Source organism: Papio anubis, chromosome 3 (genome assembly GCF_008728515.1).
Source record: "Papio anubis isolate 15944 chromosome 3, Panubis1.0, whole genome shotgun sequence".
Taxonomy (NCBI): Eukaryota; Metazoa; Chordata; class Mammalia; order Primates; family Cercopithecidae; genus Papio; species Papio anubis.
In genome coordinates, this window is record NC_044978.1 from 182,903,087 (window position 1) to 182,921,124 (window position 18,038).

At 56.2% G+C, this 18,038-nt stretch overlaps 1 protein-coding gene across 2 annotated transcripts in view; it reads left to right on the top strand.

Annotated features, from left to right (window-relative positions):
• POLN (DNA polymerase nu) overlaps nucleotides 1-16,826 on the top strand; it is a 168,719-nt gene extending 151,893 nt beyond the window's left edge. Inside the window, exons 21-26 of one of the 2 annotated variants that reach the window (XM_031664783.1) lie at nucleotides 2,431-2,562; nucleotides 6,396-6,506; nucleotides 7,091-7,169; nucleotides 13,226-13,293; nucleotides 15,752-15,813; nucleotides 16,485-16,826. In XM_031664783.1, the coding sequence (XP_031520643.1) occupies nucleotides 2,431-2,562; nucleotides 6,396-6,506; nucleotides 7,091-7,169; nucleotides 13,226-13,293; nucleotides 15,752-15,813; nucleotides 16,485-16,670 (638 nt within the window). In that variant the 3' untranslated portion in view covers nucleotides 16,671-16,826. The other variant, XM_031664784.1, reaches the window with a different exon arrangement.
• The last annotated feature ends 1,212 nt before the right edge of the window (nucleotides 16,827-18,038 follow it).

An 18,038-nucleotide genomic window follows, 5' to 3' on the forward strand; every position in this document is an offset into this window, starting at 1 on the left:
AAATACATTTTTAATGATAATAAAATGAAAATCTTTTAAGGGACCATGTAAATATAGAAGTTGGATTTTTATGTGAATTATTTTTATACATTTTTAAAAACCATTTGTCCTAAATATACACTTTAAAATAAATATATAAAAAGTGTAAACAAAAAATTAACACTCCTTAACCAGACATGGTGGGCATACATCTGTAGTCCCATACTCAGAAGGCTGAGGCAGGAGGATCACTTGGGCCCAGGAATTGAAGGCTGCAGTGAGCTATGATCATACCATTGCCCTCCAGCCTGGGTAACAGAGCAAGACACTGTCTCAAAAAAAAAAAAGAAAAAAACAGAAAAAAAAATAGCACCCCTTAGAAGAACATAATAGGATCCAAAACTCTACATATATCATACATGATATCCAGCATATAACCCCAAATTCCTAAACAGGAAGAAACAGAATAGCTTAACCATACTTAAGAAAAAAGGCAACCATGGAAACAGATCCTAAGATGATCCAGATGTTGGAATTAACAGACGAGGGTTTTAAAGTTGCTATTAATAACTAAGCTCAAGGAAGTAAAAGAAAATATGCTCATAATAAATGAAAAAAGAAAACTTCAAGAAATAAAATTCTAAAATGGAATTTCTAGAACTGCATATCAGAAATAAAAAATTCACCAGATGGGCTTAACAGCAGATTGGAGGTGAGAAAAGACTTGTCTAAGAAGATACTCAAAGTCTCATCTGGCCAACCTTGTGTATCTAGCCACCATTGGATTTCTTTCTGAGAGCCAAGGGAATTTTCCATTGCAGCACCATAGCTGAGGCACTAGGTGAGGGTGGTGGTTGGAATTTGACAGAAAGAAAGAGTCATAGATGAATTATTTCAGTAAAGTGTAGCAGAACACATAACTTATTTGTGAAGATATCACAATAATAGGTTTTAAGCCCTAAAAGAGATATTGGAGATTTTTCATTTCCAGCCAAATGGTGCCAATTCATCAGGCAGTCCTGGGCATAGAAGGACTATGACTTTATCCCTCTCTGCCAGGATAAACTTGGGGAGAACAGGGCACCCCAGACCTTCCCACTCTTGCTGGCAAAGCAGTGGAAGCAAACGCCTGCCCCTTCACTCTCCTAACACTTGAATATTCTCTCTGTCCAGAACTGCTGCGCCGTTAGCTGGCCAGGGCCAGGAGTGGCCTGGCTGAAAGAAGGGCTGAATCAGAGAGGCCAGTCAGTCCCATTCCTCCAGAGGGTTCTTCCCTGGTCTTCACAGACCCCACACCTTCACCCCCTGGGCCATGTTTCTGCACTATCCTGTCCAAAGGTCCATGGAGCCCCCTCTAGTACAACCCCAGAGTTTACCTATCACAGAGGACAGCCAAGACCACTGCTGGTCCCGGGCATGCTCCCCCAGGAAGGCAGGTCTTCAGGCTGCTTGTCTCTCTGGGGTTCCTTCCAAGGACACAGCACTACTCCCCAGGGCCAAGGCTTTCCCTAGGATCCCACTGTCAAGCAAGGGATGATGTCCTCATGGATTCCTCATTCTCTATTTACATTATTATTCTCTTCTGGAGGAAAATGGGAGGGAATGAGTGTATATTGAGTACCAAGTAGGAACCACGCACTGCTTAGAGCTTCCCATGCCTTAGCTCATGGGGCTCCCAGCTGGAGATAAGGGCTCTTGTTCCTAATATACAGTGCAGAAACGAGCTTTAATGTGGGTCAGGCAACATCCCCAGGGCCACACGGAACCTCCTGGTGGGAATGGGCCCAGACCCAGGCTTCTGTGGTCGCTGAACCTGCTCACATGCTTGTGGAACTCAGCCACTGCCCAGCCAAAGTCCTTTTTTTCTTTTCTTTTCTTGTTGATAAATAGAAAGTAGGCCTCACTTTGTTGCCCAGGCTGATCTTGAACTCCTGGCCTAAGTGATCCGTCCGCCTCAACCTCCTAAAGTGCTGGGATTACAGGCATGAGCCACCATGCTTGGCCCCAACCAGAGATATTTCTACCAGCAGTGTCACAAGAACACTTGCATCTTCTAGAACCAAATATTGAACTCCTGAGCACCATTTTCTCATACTTTCACCATGGAACTTCCCCCTTCCTCTTTTCCTCTGTGCCCCACTCTAACCTCCGCAGTTCTGGAATTGGGTCTCCCACTGGCTGCACTGGGAGGAGGGACCGTGTCTACTTCATCACCACATTACCTGAAACACCTGGCAGGCGCTGAGTTAGTATCACTGAATAAATACATGTTTCACAGGCCCCAGTCCTGATTGATTGGCACCTAGCACCCAGCTTGTAAAGCCAACACCAACTCCATCCCAACCCATCAGAAAAGACCAGTGCTGTCAACTGGACCTGACTCACTGAGCCCGTGCACGCGGTCACGGCTGGTGTGAGTGAGGCCTTGACACGCGTCTCTCTGACTGACAGGGAAGGAGAGGCTTGCTGCTTGCCTTGGAGTTCCTGTTCAGGAAGCTGCCCAGTTTTTGGAGAGTTTTTTGCAGAAGTACAAGAAAATCAAGGACTTTGCCCGAGCAGCTATTGCCCAGTGTCACCAGACAGGTGAGTTGGCCACAACCAGAGCTTCCTGCTCCCTGCCCACCCTCTGTGGGAGGATGGGGGGACAGCTGGGTGGGTGGTGTGTGGGCGGGCCCTGGGTCCTGAGGTTGGTTTCGGGGCCTGGGTGAATCCTCAGCTCTTGTTGGACAAATAAGGCTGAAGCTTCCACACGAGAAGGGACAAGAGTCTGGGCGGCTTGAAGCAACACAGTGAACATACTTGAGTGACTAGATGGTGGGTGGGCAGATAGGTAAAAACAGATACAAGCCTGCACCTGGAAAGGGAAAACATGGATTCTTGTGAAAAGCACTGGTATATTTACAAATATCACCACAATCAGGTCACAAAGGAAACCCAAATAAATTTCAAAGAATATCAAGTAAAACATATTCTGTGACCACAGTGCAATGAAAAGGTGTTTTCATACATGTATGTCTGAGTATGTGTAGCCATCCTTCCACCTACCTATTTGGAAATTGATTATACTCCTAATAATTTGGGATTAAAAAAAGAAATCCTAAGAAAATGACAAAAAATGTTAGAAATAAATTACAGTAAAAGTATCTCATCAGAAACTGGCATGTGGCTAAGCTGACGCCTCACGCAGACGCAAACGAATCTTTCAAAGGAGTATTTTTTAAAGAAAGAGAAAGTTGTGGGCATAAATGAGTTGTGTTCTACACAAGAAATCTGGAAACGAGCAGCAGAGAAAAAAGGGAAGAAATCAGTGGGAGAGCAGAAATTAATGAAATAAACAGCAAAGAGGAGGATGAACGACAGACACAGGAAGAGCACTCACAGCACTCAGCACTCACTGGGAGTGAGGAAATCAGCCCGAGAGGTGGCATCCTGGATGCTGTGACCTGTTGCCTCTGGGTGCTGGCAGTGTCTGTGTGCAGCCTCGTAGACCCTCTCCGTGAGCCTCTCCCAGTGACTCATGGATGACTTTTCACTCTGGGGCCCGTGCCCAAGCCCCATGAGCTCCGGCCAGCCCTGCTACAGGCTCCTCGTTGGTCTGACAGCAGACGGGCAGGTGGGCAGCATCTGTGCCACAGCCCATGCTAGCCTGGAAGGGGGGCCTCTCCAGCACCTGAGACATAAGCTGCTTGCTCCCATGGAGCTTATAGTCCTTGGGGGACACGGTAAACCCACAAGCATCCAGACAAGGACAGGAAGGTGGCATCCAGGTGTGAGAGGAACAGAGCAGTCGCAGAGGCCCCAAGGGAGCTGTGCCAGCCTCCACCTCATGGAACCGGTGACCTGAGTAGAGACAGGAAGGGCCAGGAGGAGTGCCAGCATGGGCAGGTGGGCCAGAGAACAGGTAGGGCTGGGTAAACCCAGACCACGCATGACACTCCATGCAGAAAGAACCTGAGCTTTGTCCTTCAAAAATGATTCCAGTCACGATGTGGGAAAGAGATTTGAGGTGCAGTCAAAGCCACCCCTGAGAATAATCTAGAAGCATGCAGGCATTAACACAGTAACGGAGGAGGGGCGGAGGGAGAATGGCACATAAGAGATGTCAAGGAGGCATCAAAAGCTAGGAGCCAGCTGGGATCTCAGATGCCTCTCTGGCCACCAGCCCTCAGGGGTCAGTGCTCTCCACAGGGCACTTGGCCACCCCGGCTGGAGCAGACTTACTCTGATGCTGGCCGTCCCAAGGCCCTGGGAGAGGCCCTGCAATGTGCTCACATCCTTCTACATTTTGTAAACATGTCAAAAGAAAGTGTTTCAGCTACATTCGGCTAGGATTGCTGCCTCCACCGCTCTGGCTTTCTCCACCACACACCTTTATATGCCGGGTGGCATCAGTGGGGCCACAGCCAGTTGAGCTGGCAACTCATTTAATGTGGATTTTCCTGCTGGTGCTCCTGTGGTCCCCTGCTTTCTCTGTGTGGTGTGGTGCTAGCCATCCTGGCACAAGAGTGGCTTCCAGGAGCACTGGTGCCATGCGAGCATCACCACAAAAGGCCAGGGCCAGAGGGCATCTCAAGTATGAACAGGAACTACAGGCACTGGCACTGGTAGCACTGGGTGGAGGAGAAATGAGGTTTGAAATGTATGGAGTCAGGAGACCTGCCTTAGGCCCAAGGAAGTCACTGGCTTCAGACTTTGCACCCACCACGAAGAACCAGAAAACGGGGCAAAATACCTGGAGCAGCCGTTTCCAACACTAGCTAGTGGGTAGCGTATTGCTCTTGTATCTGAGAGAAAAGACGCCAGTGAGCTGAGTCCTGTGAACGCCGTGTGTCTGGAGGCACAGCCCATGTGTGGAGGGGGAGCCACGCAGACTGCAGAGTGGTCTCGATGAGTGGAGGAGACATGGATCCAGGCTGGGGAGGCAGATGCAGCTGTATTTTGCAAGTCAGAGTGTCAGAGAGGAGGGAGCTAGAGAGAGCGAGAGCGTTGTAAATCTTCAAGGAGTCCCCCTTGTGTCTGTTTTTGAACACTAAGATACACATACATTGAGTGAAATGCTACGGGACTAAGCACAAAAACTGCTGGGAGCAGTAAGCTGGATGATTCCAGAGTTCACATGGAACGAGGAGATGTTTGAGTTCTGACCATCCAGAGCAGAGAGTCCTTGTTAGACACCTGGGACATTCAGCAGAGGCCTCAGAAGGGTCACACTTTAGAGACAGGTCTGGACTAGCCCTAGATTACAACTATTCCAAATCCACTCTAACAAAGCTTAGAAGCAAACCTCAAAAGGATCAGGATGATTGGCAAGTAACTTAAGCCTGCCAAAACACCCTCAAAAGGAAGACAGCACACCCCAGCATTCAACAACGTAAAATTCACAGTGCCCAGTGTCCGGTCAGAACTCACTAGACCGACAAAACAGCAGGAGCGGAAAGGGACCAGGTCAGAGCAGAAGCTGTCTCGGGTCCTCATGCCAGTCCCTCTCAGGAATCCTGCGTGTTGCCCGGCATGTAGTAGGTACTCAATCCCTTGTCACTTTGATTATTACAGATGTGGGAAATTCTTCTCATCCTCAGTCACAGGTGGAGGATTTATTTCCCACCCACACCTAGTTAAGGCAGAAGTCCTCACTGGTCAGGAATATAGTCATTTTCTTAAAAAGAGCCCCCAAACCGCATACACTTCAGGCCACACAAGATTGGATCTGCCCAGTGCAGGGTGTGGACCTGACTCAGACATGCTCCTCCTTGAGGATGTGGGCTGACCCCTTTCTCCTCCATTCCACACAGTTCGGAGTTGGCCTAGGCCCAAGGCCTCCACATGACTTTGCAAAAGCTGCCCTCCCTCGTCCTATATGAGATCCAGGTGCAGCTAGAAGTCAGGAGAGTGCAGAGCTGAGTGCAGAGTGTGGCCAGGGGCAGTGGCTCCCCGCTGTAATCCCAGTGCTTTGGAGGCCGAGGTGGGCAGATCACCTGAAGTCAGGAGTTCGAGACCAGCCTGATCAACATGATGAAACCCCGTCTCTACTAAAAATACAGAAAATTAGCTGGGCGTGGTGGCAGGCGCCTGTAATCCCAGCTACTCAGGAGGCTGAGGTAGAAGAATTGCTTGAACCCAGAAGGAGGAGGCTGCAATGAGCCAAGATCACGCCACTACACTCCAGCCTGGGTGACAGAGTCTTACTCTGTCTCAAAAAAAAAAAAAAAAAGTGCAGAGTGCCCAGCAGCAGACCCTTGCCTTCCCACTGGAGAGCCCACTTGCCCCTGCGATAGACTCAAAGGGCCCAGGGGAGGCTCGGAGTCTGCACTGCAGTGTGGCTGTCTCTCTGGGGCCTCTGGACCTGGCCCAAGGGAGCTGCACCTGCTGCAGTGCCTGTTTCTGTCCCTCATCTGCTTTTGCTCTGTGTGACTCAGGCTATGTGGTATCCATCATGGGCAGAAGGAGACCCCTGCCAAGGATTCACGCTCATGACCAGCAACTCCGGGCACAAGCAGAGCGACAGGCAGTGAACTTTGTGGTGCAAGGTACGGAAGCCTCTTACCCTGTAGTTCTGTGTCCATTTGCTTCTTGGGTTTTAGCAGCCACAGGGCTGGTGGCACCCACTGATCACTGATGTGGTATTTCCTGCTCATCACAAACCTCCTTGCAGGAGCTTACAATACCCATGTCCTGCCTGGCAGTTACTGTCAGGGGCGTGAGGGGACACAGTCATCTTTGTAGCTAGGATGATTCCCCCAAGAGCTGGGCCCAGGCAGTACTGTTTCCCATATCTCTGCGGTGGGAAACTGAGGCTTCAAGGGTTTAGGCAGACCTGGAGCTCGGTCCTTTGGTGCTTGGCCTAGGCCCTTCCATCCTCTCCATGCATGCCTGGCAGGGGTGAGGCCTCTGGGAATAAGGCACCCAAAACCCAAGTGCCCTGCAGGAGCAAGAGGGTGGGAGGAGCAAGGATGAAGTGTCTGCCTGCAGTCTGTGGCCTTGGCACTCAGACAGCTCAGAGCCAGCACCTCTGTGTGGAGGTGCCGTGAGAGCTGTGGCGACAGTGCCAAATGCTGAGTGCACCATGAACCGTGTGCCTTGGGACCTCAAGACAGCACCACGTGCCCCACAGGCTCCGCTGCTGACCTCTGCAAGCTGGCCATGATCCGTGTCTTCACTGCAGTGGCCACTTCCCGCACCTTGACAGCCAGGTCAGTGGGTGGCGGTCAGCCTGCCTGGGCCCCAGCCCTTCCCAGGGCTTGGATGGGAGGGTTAGTGTTCTGCGGGAAGACCCTCTGGGGGCTCACGATTCTGACTGCCCACCAGCTCTGCTCATCGGGCCCCCAACCCCTCCCGAGGCTCTCAGCCTGTGGCAGGCCCTGGAGGCTACCCCCAGCAGGCATGCAGACAGCAACCAGCCGTCTACCAGCATGGGGCGCAGATGAGGCCTTTCCAGACAGAAATGCTGTCTCCCCCAGACCCCTCCTCCTCAGGGTGTCTGCACAGCACAGGGGCACCCCTTGGGGCTGCCCACCCCAGAGGCAGGTGAACCCCTCAGCCCCTTGAGCAGGACCCTGGGAACTCCAAACTGTCCCCACTCCTACCTGTTGCTGCCACCAATGTCAGGCAGTGTGCCCCATGTCCAGCTCTGGCTGCAGCCCCGACCCCAGAGCCAACGTTCAGACGTGCCTTGGTGGTGGAGGCTCCACCGTGGCTGCCCCCCAGGCCACAGCTGTCTCAGGCCTCTGTCCCTGCCTCAGTTATTCCCCCAGGGCACATACCTCAAGAGTTTGGGCAGCCAGGGGACAAGCAGCCCTCACCCGACCACCTCCTCCTTGCCAACCAAGGCCCTGGGGTTGCTGGAAATGGCCACCCAGACACCTCCTCTCCTCGTTCTCCTTGTGGGGGATCCCCTCAGGAATCCCGGAGCCCCTTCTGGGAGCTGAGCCGCCTCAGCCCCCCCCAGTGTCAGCCCCCAGAAGGGCCTCTGGCGCTCTGACCCACCATAGACATTTTCCTACCCCCACCCTAAGGGCCCTCAAGCTCTTGGTGCCAGTCCCATGGGGGCAGCCTCTGCAGACCAGGGTGCACCTGCCACTGCAGATGCATCCAGGAGGGGAGCCCAGGGTGGGCTGAGGCAGAGGCTTCTAGAGTATAAGATGTGGCTCAGGCCTCTCCAGTGTGCACACCCCTGACTTTGGGTTGTGGGTCCTGCCTACCCGTGGCCGCTCTTTTCCATCTCATCACAAACCTCCTTGCAGGAGCTTACACAAACCCATGTCCTGCCTACAACTTTACAACATCTGAGCTTACAACTTTCTCTTGGCTTTTGAGGTTATTTTACATTCTCAAGGCATGATTTTTTGCCTTATTAGAGATCCCTCATCTCTCTTTAAAAGTGGCCTCCTTATGTCTTCACGAACTCCCTCCTGTCACTGTGGCTTTCAAGCCTGTGCTGTTCCAGTGATTTCAGTGACTTTGTGCAGAAATGTGTCCCTAGCAATGGCCCTGCCCAGGCCAACGTGTGACACCCAGCAATGGAGAGGAGGGGGTGGTCCCTAAGTCCACCGAACCCCAGCTGGCTCCTCCCCTTGCAGCCCCTCTAGGTACTTCCTCTGGTCCACAATCACCCAAAACCTTAGGGAAACAAAGCCCAGAAGGAGGCCGAAGCCCAGGCTGTCATCCCAGGGAGGGAGGATACCTGAGACCCCACAGGGTCTAAGCACTGCCCCAGAGGCTCTGCGTGCAGCTTCACTGGGCTGTGGGCTATCAGTGCTGCTTTCTGCAGTAACTGAAGTGGTCAGGAGGCAGGAGTGGGGCATTAGATTTACTCTCAGCTGGGCGTGGTGACTCACACCTGTAATCTCAGCACTTTGGGAGGCTGAAGCGGATGCATCACCTGAGGTCAGGAGTTTGAGAACAACTTGGCCAACATGGCAAAATGTCATCTCTGCTAAAAATACAAAAATTAGCAAGGTGTGGTGGCACACACCTGTAATCCCAGCTACTCAGGAGGTTGAGGCAGGAAGATCGCTTGAACCCAGGAGGTGGAGGTTGCAGTGAGCCGAGATCACACCACTGCACTCCAGCCTGGGTGAGAGTGAAACTCTAACAACAACAACAAAAAAGATTCACTCTCAGTCCTCTCCTGCCCCATCTCGCTGCCATCTGCATTCCTTCCCAACACACACGTGTGCATGCACATGCACACATACACGCACACACATGCACACATAAGCACATGTGCCCATACACATGCACACACATGGACACACACGTGTATTCACACACCCGTGCACACACATACATACACACTGATGCCAGCCAGCCTCTAGTGCCGCACAGTGTTCTCCTGGTGTCCTGAAATCCACGCATCCAGCTCACTTCCAGTTTCTGCAGGTAAATTATAGCTTCTCCCAGGGTATGAGCAGCTTGTGCTAGTTTTGGCAGGAACTGAAAGCCAAATGGTGGTCCTGCCTCTAAGATACTGCAAGTCTAGAAAAGTTGATTCAAGGCTGGGTGCAGTGGCTCACACCTGTAATCCCAGCACTGGGGAGGCCGAGTCGGGTGGATCACTTGAGCTCAGGAGTTTGTGACCAACATATGTGTTGCCTGGGCAACATAGTGAAACCTGTCTCTACCAAAAAAAAAAAAAAAAAGCAAGCGATGGTGGTGCACACCTGTAGTCCCAGCTAATCAGGAGGCTGAAGTGGGAGGATCACCGGAGCGTGGGAGGTCGGGGCTGCAGTGAGCCATGATCACATCACTGCACTCCAGCCTGGACAACAGGGTAAGACCTTGCCTCAAAAAAAGAAAAAGTCGGTTCACTTTCAACCCTTGTGGAATTGATAAAGGAAGTTGGCATGTGAGGAGCTGAGGTCTTTCTCTGTTGCTGACTGAGTCCTTCCGAAAGCTGGACACAGACACTTTTACTCAGGAACACCGTTACCCGCTAGTCGTCTTTCTATTATCAACCATTGGCTCTCACGAGGAAATGCTCTCATAGCAAAATGCAAAGCAGACTCGTGTGGAATATTGGGCACTCCATGGTCTGTGTTTTGTGAACGTAATTTGTTCTTCCAGGAGTGACGTGAAAGGCTGTGGATGGCATCTGGAAGGGACGGGTGCAGACTCAGTGTGGCCGGGCATCTCTGCCTGAAGCAGCAGGCATGAAACTCGATCACTGGGAGGCACATGGTGCCCCTAGAGTGAGCCGAGATCGCACCACTGCACTCCAGCCTGGGCGAGAGCGAGATTCTGTCTAACAACAAAAAAGATTTGTCTGGCCACCCCAAGGGTCTGCCCAGGTGGGCTGGGGCCACAGGACAGTCCCCATTCACCACCCACAGTCCCTGTGATAGAGAAATGGCATTTGTTCGTGCCTCTCGGTCCAGACCCTAAAAAGACGAGAGAGGTCGGGCTCAGAGCAGGAGGCCAGTGGCCAGTGTTCACAGGCCTCTGTGCCATGGCTCAGCTGTCCTGTCTCTTCTGATGCAGGCCCTTTATGAAAAGGCCTTCCTGGGTTTCAGAACGTGTTAGTGCTGTGACGGTCCCTCCCCTGGGCCTTCTCAAGGCGGGTCTGCATGAAGCCACCATGCACCCACACTCTTAGGATGAGTCCACAAAACAGTTCAGCAGGGCTGGGGGCATCCATTGCAAGGAAGCTGCCCCTGCAGGCCCCAGACAGGGCAATGCAGTGAGGCTCTTCTGGAACATTCTCCTACTCGTGCAGTGATCTCAGTGAGGCCATCCAGATGCCGAACACAGCAGCTCTGTGGCCGACCCCTCTCAGGAACAGGGATATGAGTTGCACCAGAGGTCCACTCCCTTCCGGAACACAACAGGATCCAAGGTCCTGCATTCCTCTACCCCACACGGAGACGACAGACGTCCTTCTTCTTTCACCCGTGCCCCATTTCCCAATTAGAAGCGCGGTCATGTCTCAGTGGCTGCGAGAATGATGTGTAAGTGACTGACAACTACACCTATTCTTAGGTTCCTGCCACACCAGCAGCTCAGAATTTCACAATGTAATTTCAAGAAGTGTGAAAACTGCTTCTGCTAAATCTGGAAAAAGTTACAAGTGCCTTTTCTGAGGTTTCTGCCCATTTGAAAAGTAAGTTCTCTTGGGAGACAAAGACTTCTGCCCGAGGCCTTGAAGTTAGTTTAAGACAAGCTTGCTAGTGCTGACAGCCTGGGGCTCTCTCACCCCTCTGACTTCTGGAAGGGCAGTGTCCACGGCCCCTGGCCAGAGGTTGCACATAAAGCACAGGCCCACCTCCCGCTCCCTGGGGGCAGCCTGCCAGGTACAGGGTGTGAGCACCACTGTACCACTGTCTGGGCCCACGTAGTGTGCTGTGGATGTACACCCAGGAGGATGGACACTTGTCCGTCAGGGACACAGGCCCAAGCTACAATAGCTCAGGCTCCAGAAGGCAGATTTCTCTCCCATCATGAGAAGTCCAGAGAACGGTGGTTGCTGTGTTTCAGAGGCGCAGAGCAGCAGGACCGAAGTCCCTCTGGCTCTCTGGCCACTCCCTCCTGGTGCTATGATGGAGGTTGCTGCTCCAGCCATCACACCTTCCAGGCAAAAGGAGAAAGTAGTAGTGGTCAGAAGAGCATCTGCCCCTGGCAGCCCTTTACAGTCAGCCCTTTAAAGAGCCTTCCCTTTTAGGAGCTTTCCTGGAGTCTCCTTTTCCATCCCACTCCTCACCTCCCTCCCTGCTAAGGGGGGAAAAAAAAATAGCCTCCTTGCGAGCTGGAGGGAATGCAGTCCTGGGCCACCCTGCCTGAGAGAGAGCCTGGGAAATGTCCTTTGTAGCTGAGGACACAGCCCCACCTCTACCCCACCCGGCAACAAAGGGACCAACGTGAAGAAAGAGAGGAAGGGCGGACTGGGGCAGGTTACTGGAAATCTCTGTTGCAAAGTCCACGTCCCCTGCAGAAAGTGCCAGCATGGCCCACCTGTACCCTGGGGCTTGAAGGCTGCCCCTCATCCCAGCTGGGGCTCTCCATCACATGCCCGTGACTACTGCCCGGCGAGGGCTCCCTGGCAGCCCAGCTCCCTAGGGCCCTGGGCCCGCTGTGCCCCTGTCTGTGCCGGCCAAGGACGGGCAGCAGGGTCGAAGATAGGACGTGACCCCTGCCCATGAAGGCTCAATCCAGGAGACAGAGCCAAGGTCACACAGAGGACAAAGCGTGTGGGACCCCTTGGCACCCCATCCTTCCCAGCAGCTCATCCTGTGAGTCTCCCACACCGCACGTCCCCTCCCGAGGGCACAGGGTGAGTTGCCCGTGTCCACCCTACATGAGAGGCTGGCTGTGGGTCTGGGGGCAGCAGGCCTCAGCAGAGGTCTCACATCACCAAGATTTGAGGCATCATCTGCCCAAGGTGTATATCACCCATTTCCAAGGAGCATGTGGAGCCGCAGCGCCCTGGCCAAATCCAGCCCCGGCCGGGTCTATGCTCAGCGTGGTGTGGGCCCTTAAGAGCTGATCGCCCGGAGCCATGATCCGTCCACCTTGTGCACACTTGAACTTGCACTTCAATCTGTAAGCCCTGCCCCAGGGACCTGCCCCCAGCAGTGCATTTCACCGGAATCTCCTCCCACTCGGGTCCCACCTGCTCTCCCTGCTGACGCCCTGGGAGGGGCACTGAGGGGCTCCATGAAGGAGGCTGGGGAAGGGTGGGGCTTGGCTGGGGCCTGGCTGGGGCTGGCTGGACGCTCACCAGAGCAAGGCAGGAGCCAGGAATGAGCACCCCGCCTCTCCGAGAAGCCTTCAGGGCACAGGAACCCATGATGTTCATGAGGCTTGGCCCATGTCAGGCCCCACAACAGTTCACGAAGGACTGTTTTCCATCCCTGCCCAGACTTCAGAACGCGAACTGCTCAGCCCCACAGGACCAACCTGGGTGGGGCGGACACGGGGCGCCCAGCCCCTCCTTCTGGGTGTGCCACCTGCTTCCTTGCAGCTGACCAGAGTCACTTCCAACCACCCCTTCTCCCAGCTGTCTCCCTATCACCCCTTCTCCCAGCTCCCCAGAGCTGTCCTGGTGACAGTGGGTGACCTCAGGCAGTGGTGCCCATGGGCTGTGGTGCCCATGGGCTGGGTCCTCCCCATGCCTCACGGAGCCACATCCTCTTGGGCCCCAGTGCCAGAACCACCTTTCAGAAACCTTGGGGATGGGCCCCCACCTCTGCATGCAACCCTGAGCCCCCACCCCACAGTCCTGGCCTCCCAAGGTGACCCCCTCCCTCCCTGCCAGGCTGGTGGCCCAGATCCATGATGAGCTGCTGTTTGAAGTGGAAGATCCGCAGATCCCGGAGTGTGCAGGTAGCCTGGGGCATCCCGGAGCGTGCAGGTAGCCCTGGGGCATCCCGGAGCGTGCAGGTAGCCCTGGGGCATCCCGGAGTGTGCAGGTAGTCCTGGGACAACACAGCGTTGCTTGGTCTTCACGAACAGCTAAGAGAAGGCTCCATGCTTCATGGGCACAGCCCAGGAAAGCCCCCGGGCTGCTGCCCCACCTCATGTTGCTGTGTCACCTGGGTCCTGGCAGGCAGAGGGGCCAACCTGGGTTTGGGGGCCCTTGAAAGGCCCAAGTGGGCTCCGCCCCCGAGAGCGCCAGGTGTTCCAGCTAACGGGAGCTCCGGAGAGCAGCTGCAGACACCCAAGGCTGCTTTGTCTGCGGCCCGAGGCCTCTGTGTCTTGGGGTCTAGAAAGATGGGGAGTGGGCACTGGGGCCACCCAGGTGACTGGGGCCAGGCTACGGAGCGGGCAGCAGGTGTTCTTGTTGGGGTGTTGGAGTCACGGAGGCCCCGCAGGCTCAGCACAGACTTCAGGCCTGGGTCCCATCCTGTCCCACAGGCCACCCCTCTCTGCTGAGCCCATAGATGAGTGAGCTCAGGCAGAGTCACCCCCAGCGGTCAGGCCGAGGGGTTCTTTCTGTCTCCCTTGGGAGGGCCAGGACCTCCCCACAACACCCAGCCACTGGTCCCATGGAGGCTCCCATTCTGGCCTCACAGGGGAGAGGTGAGGGCAGGTGCCCACGTGGACCTGTGCCCCCAGTTCTCCAGGCCAGGTCTGTAAATGGCCAGGGCAGCTTCACGCGTTGGGAGAAGAGGCACGGGAGCATCAGGGCTGGAAGCGTCGGGCACCAACTCTCGAGTGGTGGTCACCATGCCCTCCTAGCCCCACCCTCTCCAGGTCTTACCCTTAGGGGTGTGAGGCTCCCATCCCTGGTGCCCACCCAGCCCACTCCAGCCTAAAGCAGGGCTCTGCCACTTGAAAACTATGTCCAGCCACTCATTTGAAAACACACCCATCTTACGTGACCATTTAACAAGTATAACGTGTGCTCAGCTGTAGGTTAAAAAAGGAAAGAAAACATTCCCAAACGGCCTTGTTCCCGGGAGCAGCTTCCTCCAGCTGGCCTGGCAGCTCCTGAGGCAGGCTGCAGCCTGTGCACTCTCTCTCAAGAGCACTCAGGGCCAGGGACTGCAGGGCCTGGGGAACTGGGGCTTGGGCAGGGCCTGCACCATCCCTGAAGGGCTGGGGGTCAGGTCGTGTCTCCCAGGTGGCGTGTAGTGCTGAGCATCTCTGCCCTGCCTGCCCTCCCGAGGCCCCACAGGGAGCACTCCAACTGAGTGCCAGCTCAGCCCCACGCTTGCTGCCCCTCTCTGAGCAGCAGTTGCTTGGGATCACGCACTCAGTCAACAGCACCACCCCACCAGGCACAGAGGAGGGGCCCGTTCTCTGCACACTCGGGGTAGCCCCAGCCAGCATGAGGAGCAACGGTCCAGCTTGGACTGCATCGGCTCTCCAGCCTTGTCCCCATAAGAAGGTCCCCAGGGCGGCCCAGGTCCTTCTGCAGGGCTCCCCACCGTGCACATGGGCCGTATGCCCACCTGCTGGCCGACAGCTCCCTGCAGACAGTGACCAGCTCCTGCACAGAAGACACTGAGGGCCACAGAGCTCAGGTGGCCACTGGCCTTGTATCAGGACACACCAGGGAGGCCCTGGCTCTGCTGGGGCCAGCAGGGCTGGAAATTGAGGTGGTGCCCACCACAGCTTAGGGCTCCTGCCACCATCTTTGCATTGCGGTGTCACACAGCACAAAAGGACTGAACGAATGTTTATCCAGGGGCTCAAGGATTCAGAGCGAGCCCTGAGAAAGCCTGAGCTTGCGGGTCCTGCCCCCGCCCCCACCCCCTGCCCAGGCCTTCCTTTTCTCAGGGCCCTGAGCCCCACTGCTGCATGGTGATCCAATGCCAGTCTGCCCGTGGTACCAAGCCACTGTTTCCTCAAACTTCACCCGGCAGTAGTGGGGATTGGGGGTTCTTGTGTGCCTGGTGGCTCTGGCTGGTGGGGCTCCCTGTGCCTCCCCCCTCCTCCCAGCCCCAGAGGCTCTGGAACAGAGCTGGCATGACGCCTGCCCCACCCCACGGCCCCCAGCGGGGGTGAGCTGAGCCAGAGGGGTAGGGGTGAGGGCCAGTGCAGTGTGGCGGGCCAGGCCAGGAGGAGGGGCTGCAGCGAGGGCCAAGGGGCCTGCGAGAGGCATCCTGGACTGTAGATGGGGCCGAGGGAGCTGGACCCAGCCTCAGGGGCCGGGCACTCAGGGGCTGCTTGTGGGCATTAAGGTCCCACAGCTGGTTTAGGTGACCGAGTGGATACAGGAAAAACAAGGGGGCTCGGGGGTCGTGGCAGGACTTGGGCCTGGAAGTTCTCTTGTCTTGGGCTCCCAGGCCCCAAGGCCAAGGGACCAGCAGGGCCTCCTCTCTCTCCCGCACTCTAGCTCTCGTCAGGAGGACCATGGAGTCCTTGGAACAGGTGCAGGCGTTGGAGCTGCAGCTTCAGGTGAGGGGACACCCAACCCTGCCCAGTCTCACGGAGCCCAGGGTGAGGGGAGGCCAGCACCCCCAGGGCAGAAGAGCCAGGCCAAAGGGTGCAGCCCCAGCCCTGAGATGGCCCTGGCCCAGAGATGGCCACTCCACAGCAGGCACAGAAGTGTAGGCTGGACGGTCCCTGAAGCTGGGAAGCCCCACCCGACTCTGCTCACTTCAGTGAACAGGGACAGCAGGCGGGGCTGGACCCCTCCCTCCCTGTCAGCTGTGGAGGCTTGGTCCACTCAGGGTCAGGGACCCCGGGGAGGGCTCTCCTGGCCTCTAGGAACCACCGATCCTCTCGGGGGCAGGACCCTGAGGGGCAAGCACACCCAGGACACACGCACCTGTCCAAGGTCACCTTGTCTGCCGGCCGCAGCCTACCCACTGGCACAGAGGCCCTGGCAGGTGGGGGAATGTCCGCCAAGATCGAGGTGTCGTGACTGGGAGGTGGATGTGGCAAACGCCTGTTACTGGGCGAGTGTGGTGAGTGTGCACGTGTATGCACACGTGTGCGTGTGGCTGATCACGTGTCTGGATGTGTGCACCTGTGTGCTGTAGGCCCTGTCCCCCTGCGTGGGGTCTGGGAGGTGGCTGGGGATGGCCGGCCCAGGCCTCAGGCTCACCTCTGCCTGCCATCTGCAGGTACCCCTCAAGGTGAGCCTGAGTGCCGGCCGCTCATGGGGACACCTGCTGCCACTGCAGGAGGCCTGGGGCCCTCCACTAGGCCCATGTCGCACTGAGTCTCCCAGCAACAGCCTGGCTACCCCCGGGTCCCCTGTCAGCAGCCACCCCCCGCCCCCGCATTTTTCGCCTTCATTTTGTCTGTAGCCCCAGGCAACAGTGGGAGGAGAGAACTGGTTTCCAGCAGTCCACTGTGTGGCCTTCCCCAAGGTCACCAGCTCTGTGTGCCCCAGGACGCATTAACCCTTTGGGGCCGGGGTGGCCGGTCATTCCCTGGAGTAAATGCCTGTGCAAAGCCCTCCTCATCCTTGTCTGAGTGAATTCTTCCTGTGCGTGGGAAATGTCGCGTCCACAACCCCCAGCCACTTGGCCGGGGCAGGGCTGAGTGCCCCAAAATGGGAGTGACCCAGGCTGGGTCTGGGCCAGACACTCCAGAGAGGGTAGGCACTGCTGGTTCTCTCCCCCACGGATTCCAGGGGAAGGGCTCCCTCGTGGCTCAGCAGCTGCTCACCCCTGGCAGGTGTCCAAGAAGCCACCAGCTCTGACGCCCTGTGGTGTCCCCCCACTGCTGGCTCCCTTTGCTTCAGGAAGCCATGGCCCAGGGCGTGCACCGTCCTCCCAGGCCAGCCCAGCGTGCAGCCCTGTACTGAGACGGAGAGAACGCAGTCTCCCCACAGGCACTGAGGCCCCTGGAGCTTGTGTTCCTGACTGATGCATCAGGAGGACCAGAGGAGCCCCTCTATGAGAAGGCCTGCCCACCCACTGCAGGCCTCCGCCATGGACACGGCCTGGGGGCCACCGAGGACCTGTGGGCGTCTGGGGTCACATGCTCTCAGGACACAAGGTCTCTCCCATGAGCCTCCTGCAGGCTGGTGACCAGTGGCTGCAAACAGGCTGGCTCCCGCCAGCCAGCCAGTGCTCCAAGCAGCCCCTCCAGACTCTTCCCATCCCACGTGCCCTCCTGCCTTCCCTCATTCTCAGTGGCCTCACTTGCCAGCCCAGCAAGACACCTGTGACTCGCCTCCACCTCACAGCAGGCTGCGACAGAGGCATCCCTTTGCACGTGGGGAAACTGAGGCACCAAAAGGTCACAGGGCTCAAAACTGCGCCAGCCAGGATTTCAGCTGCATCCTCACCCTGTACCATGGCTCCCTGTCTCTGTGGTGGCCCCTGGAAATGTGCTCCTGGGGTCCTGCTTTCAGGCCACCCCGCCCCGGGTGCCTCAGCCCCTTCCATGTACTTCCTTACCAAGGTCTGGGTCTGGGCTCCAAGAGCATCCCTTAAAGTGGGGCACAGGGCCCCCTGCACCCTTCAGGGTTGTCACCTCTGTGGGCGCCACCCACAGAGCGGCCAGCACTCAGGCTCACCATCAAGGTGCTGGCTGCGCGTGGGGATACCTGGTGCCACTGCAGGAGGCCAGCCGGGGTGAGTATATGGGGTGCAGATGGCGCTGTGGGTTTGAGCAGTGGCCCCCCCCACCACGTGTACCACCCTGCCCTCTTTCAAATGGCGGCT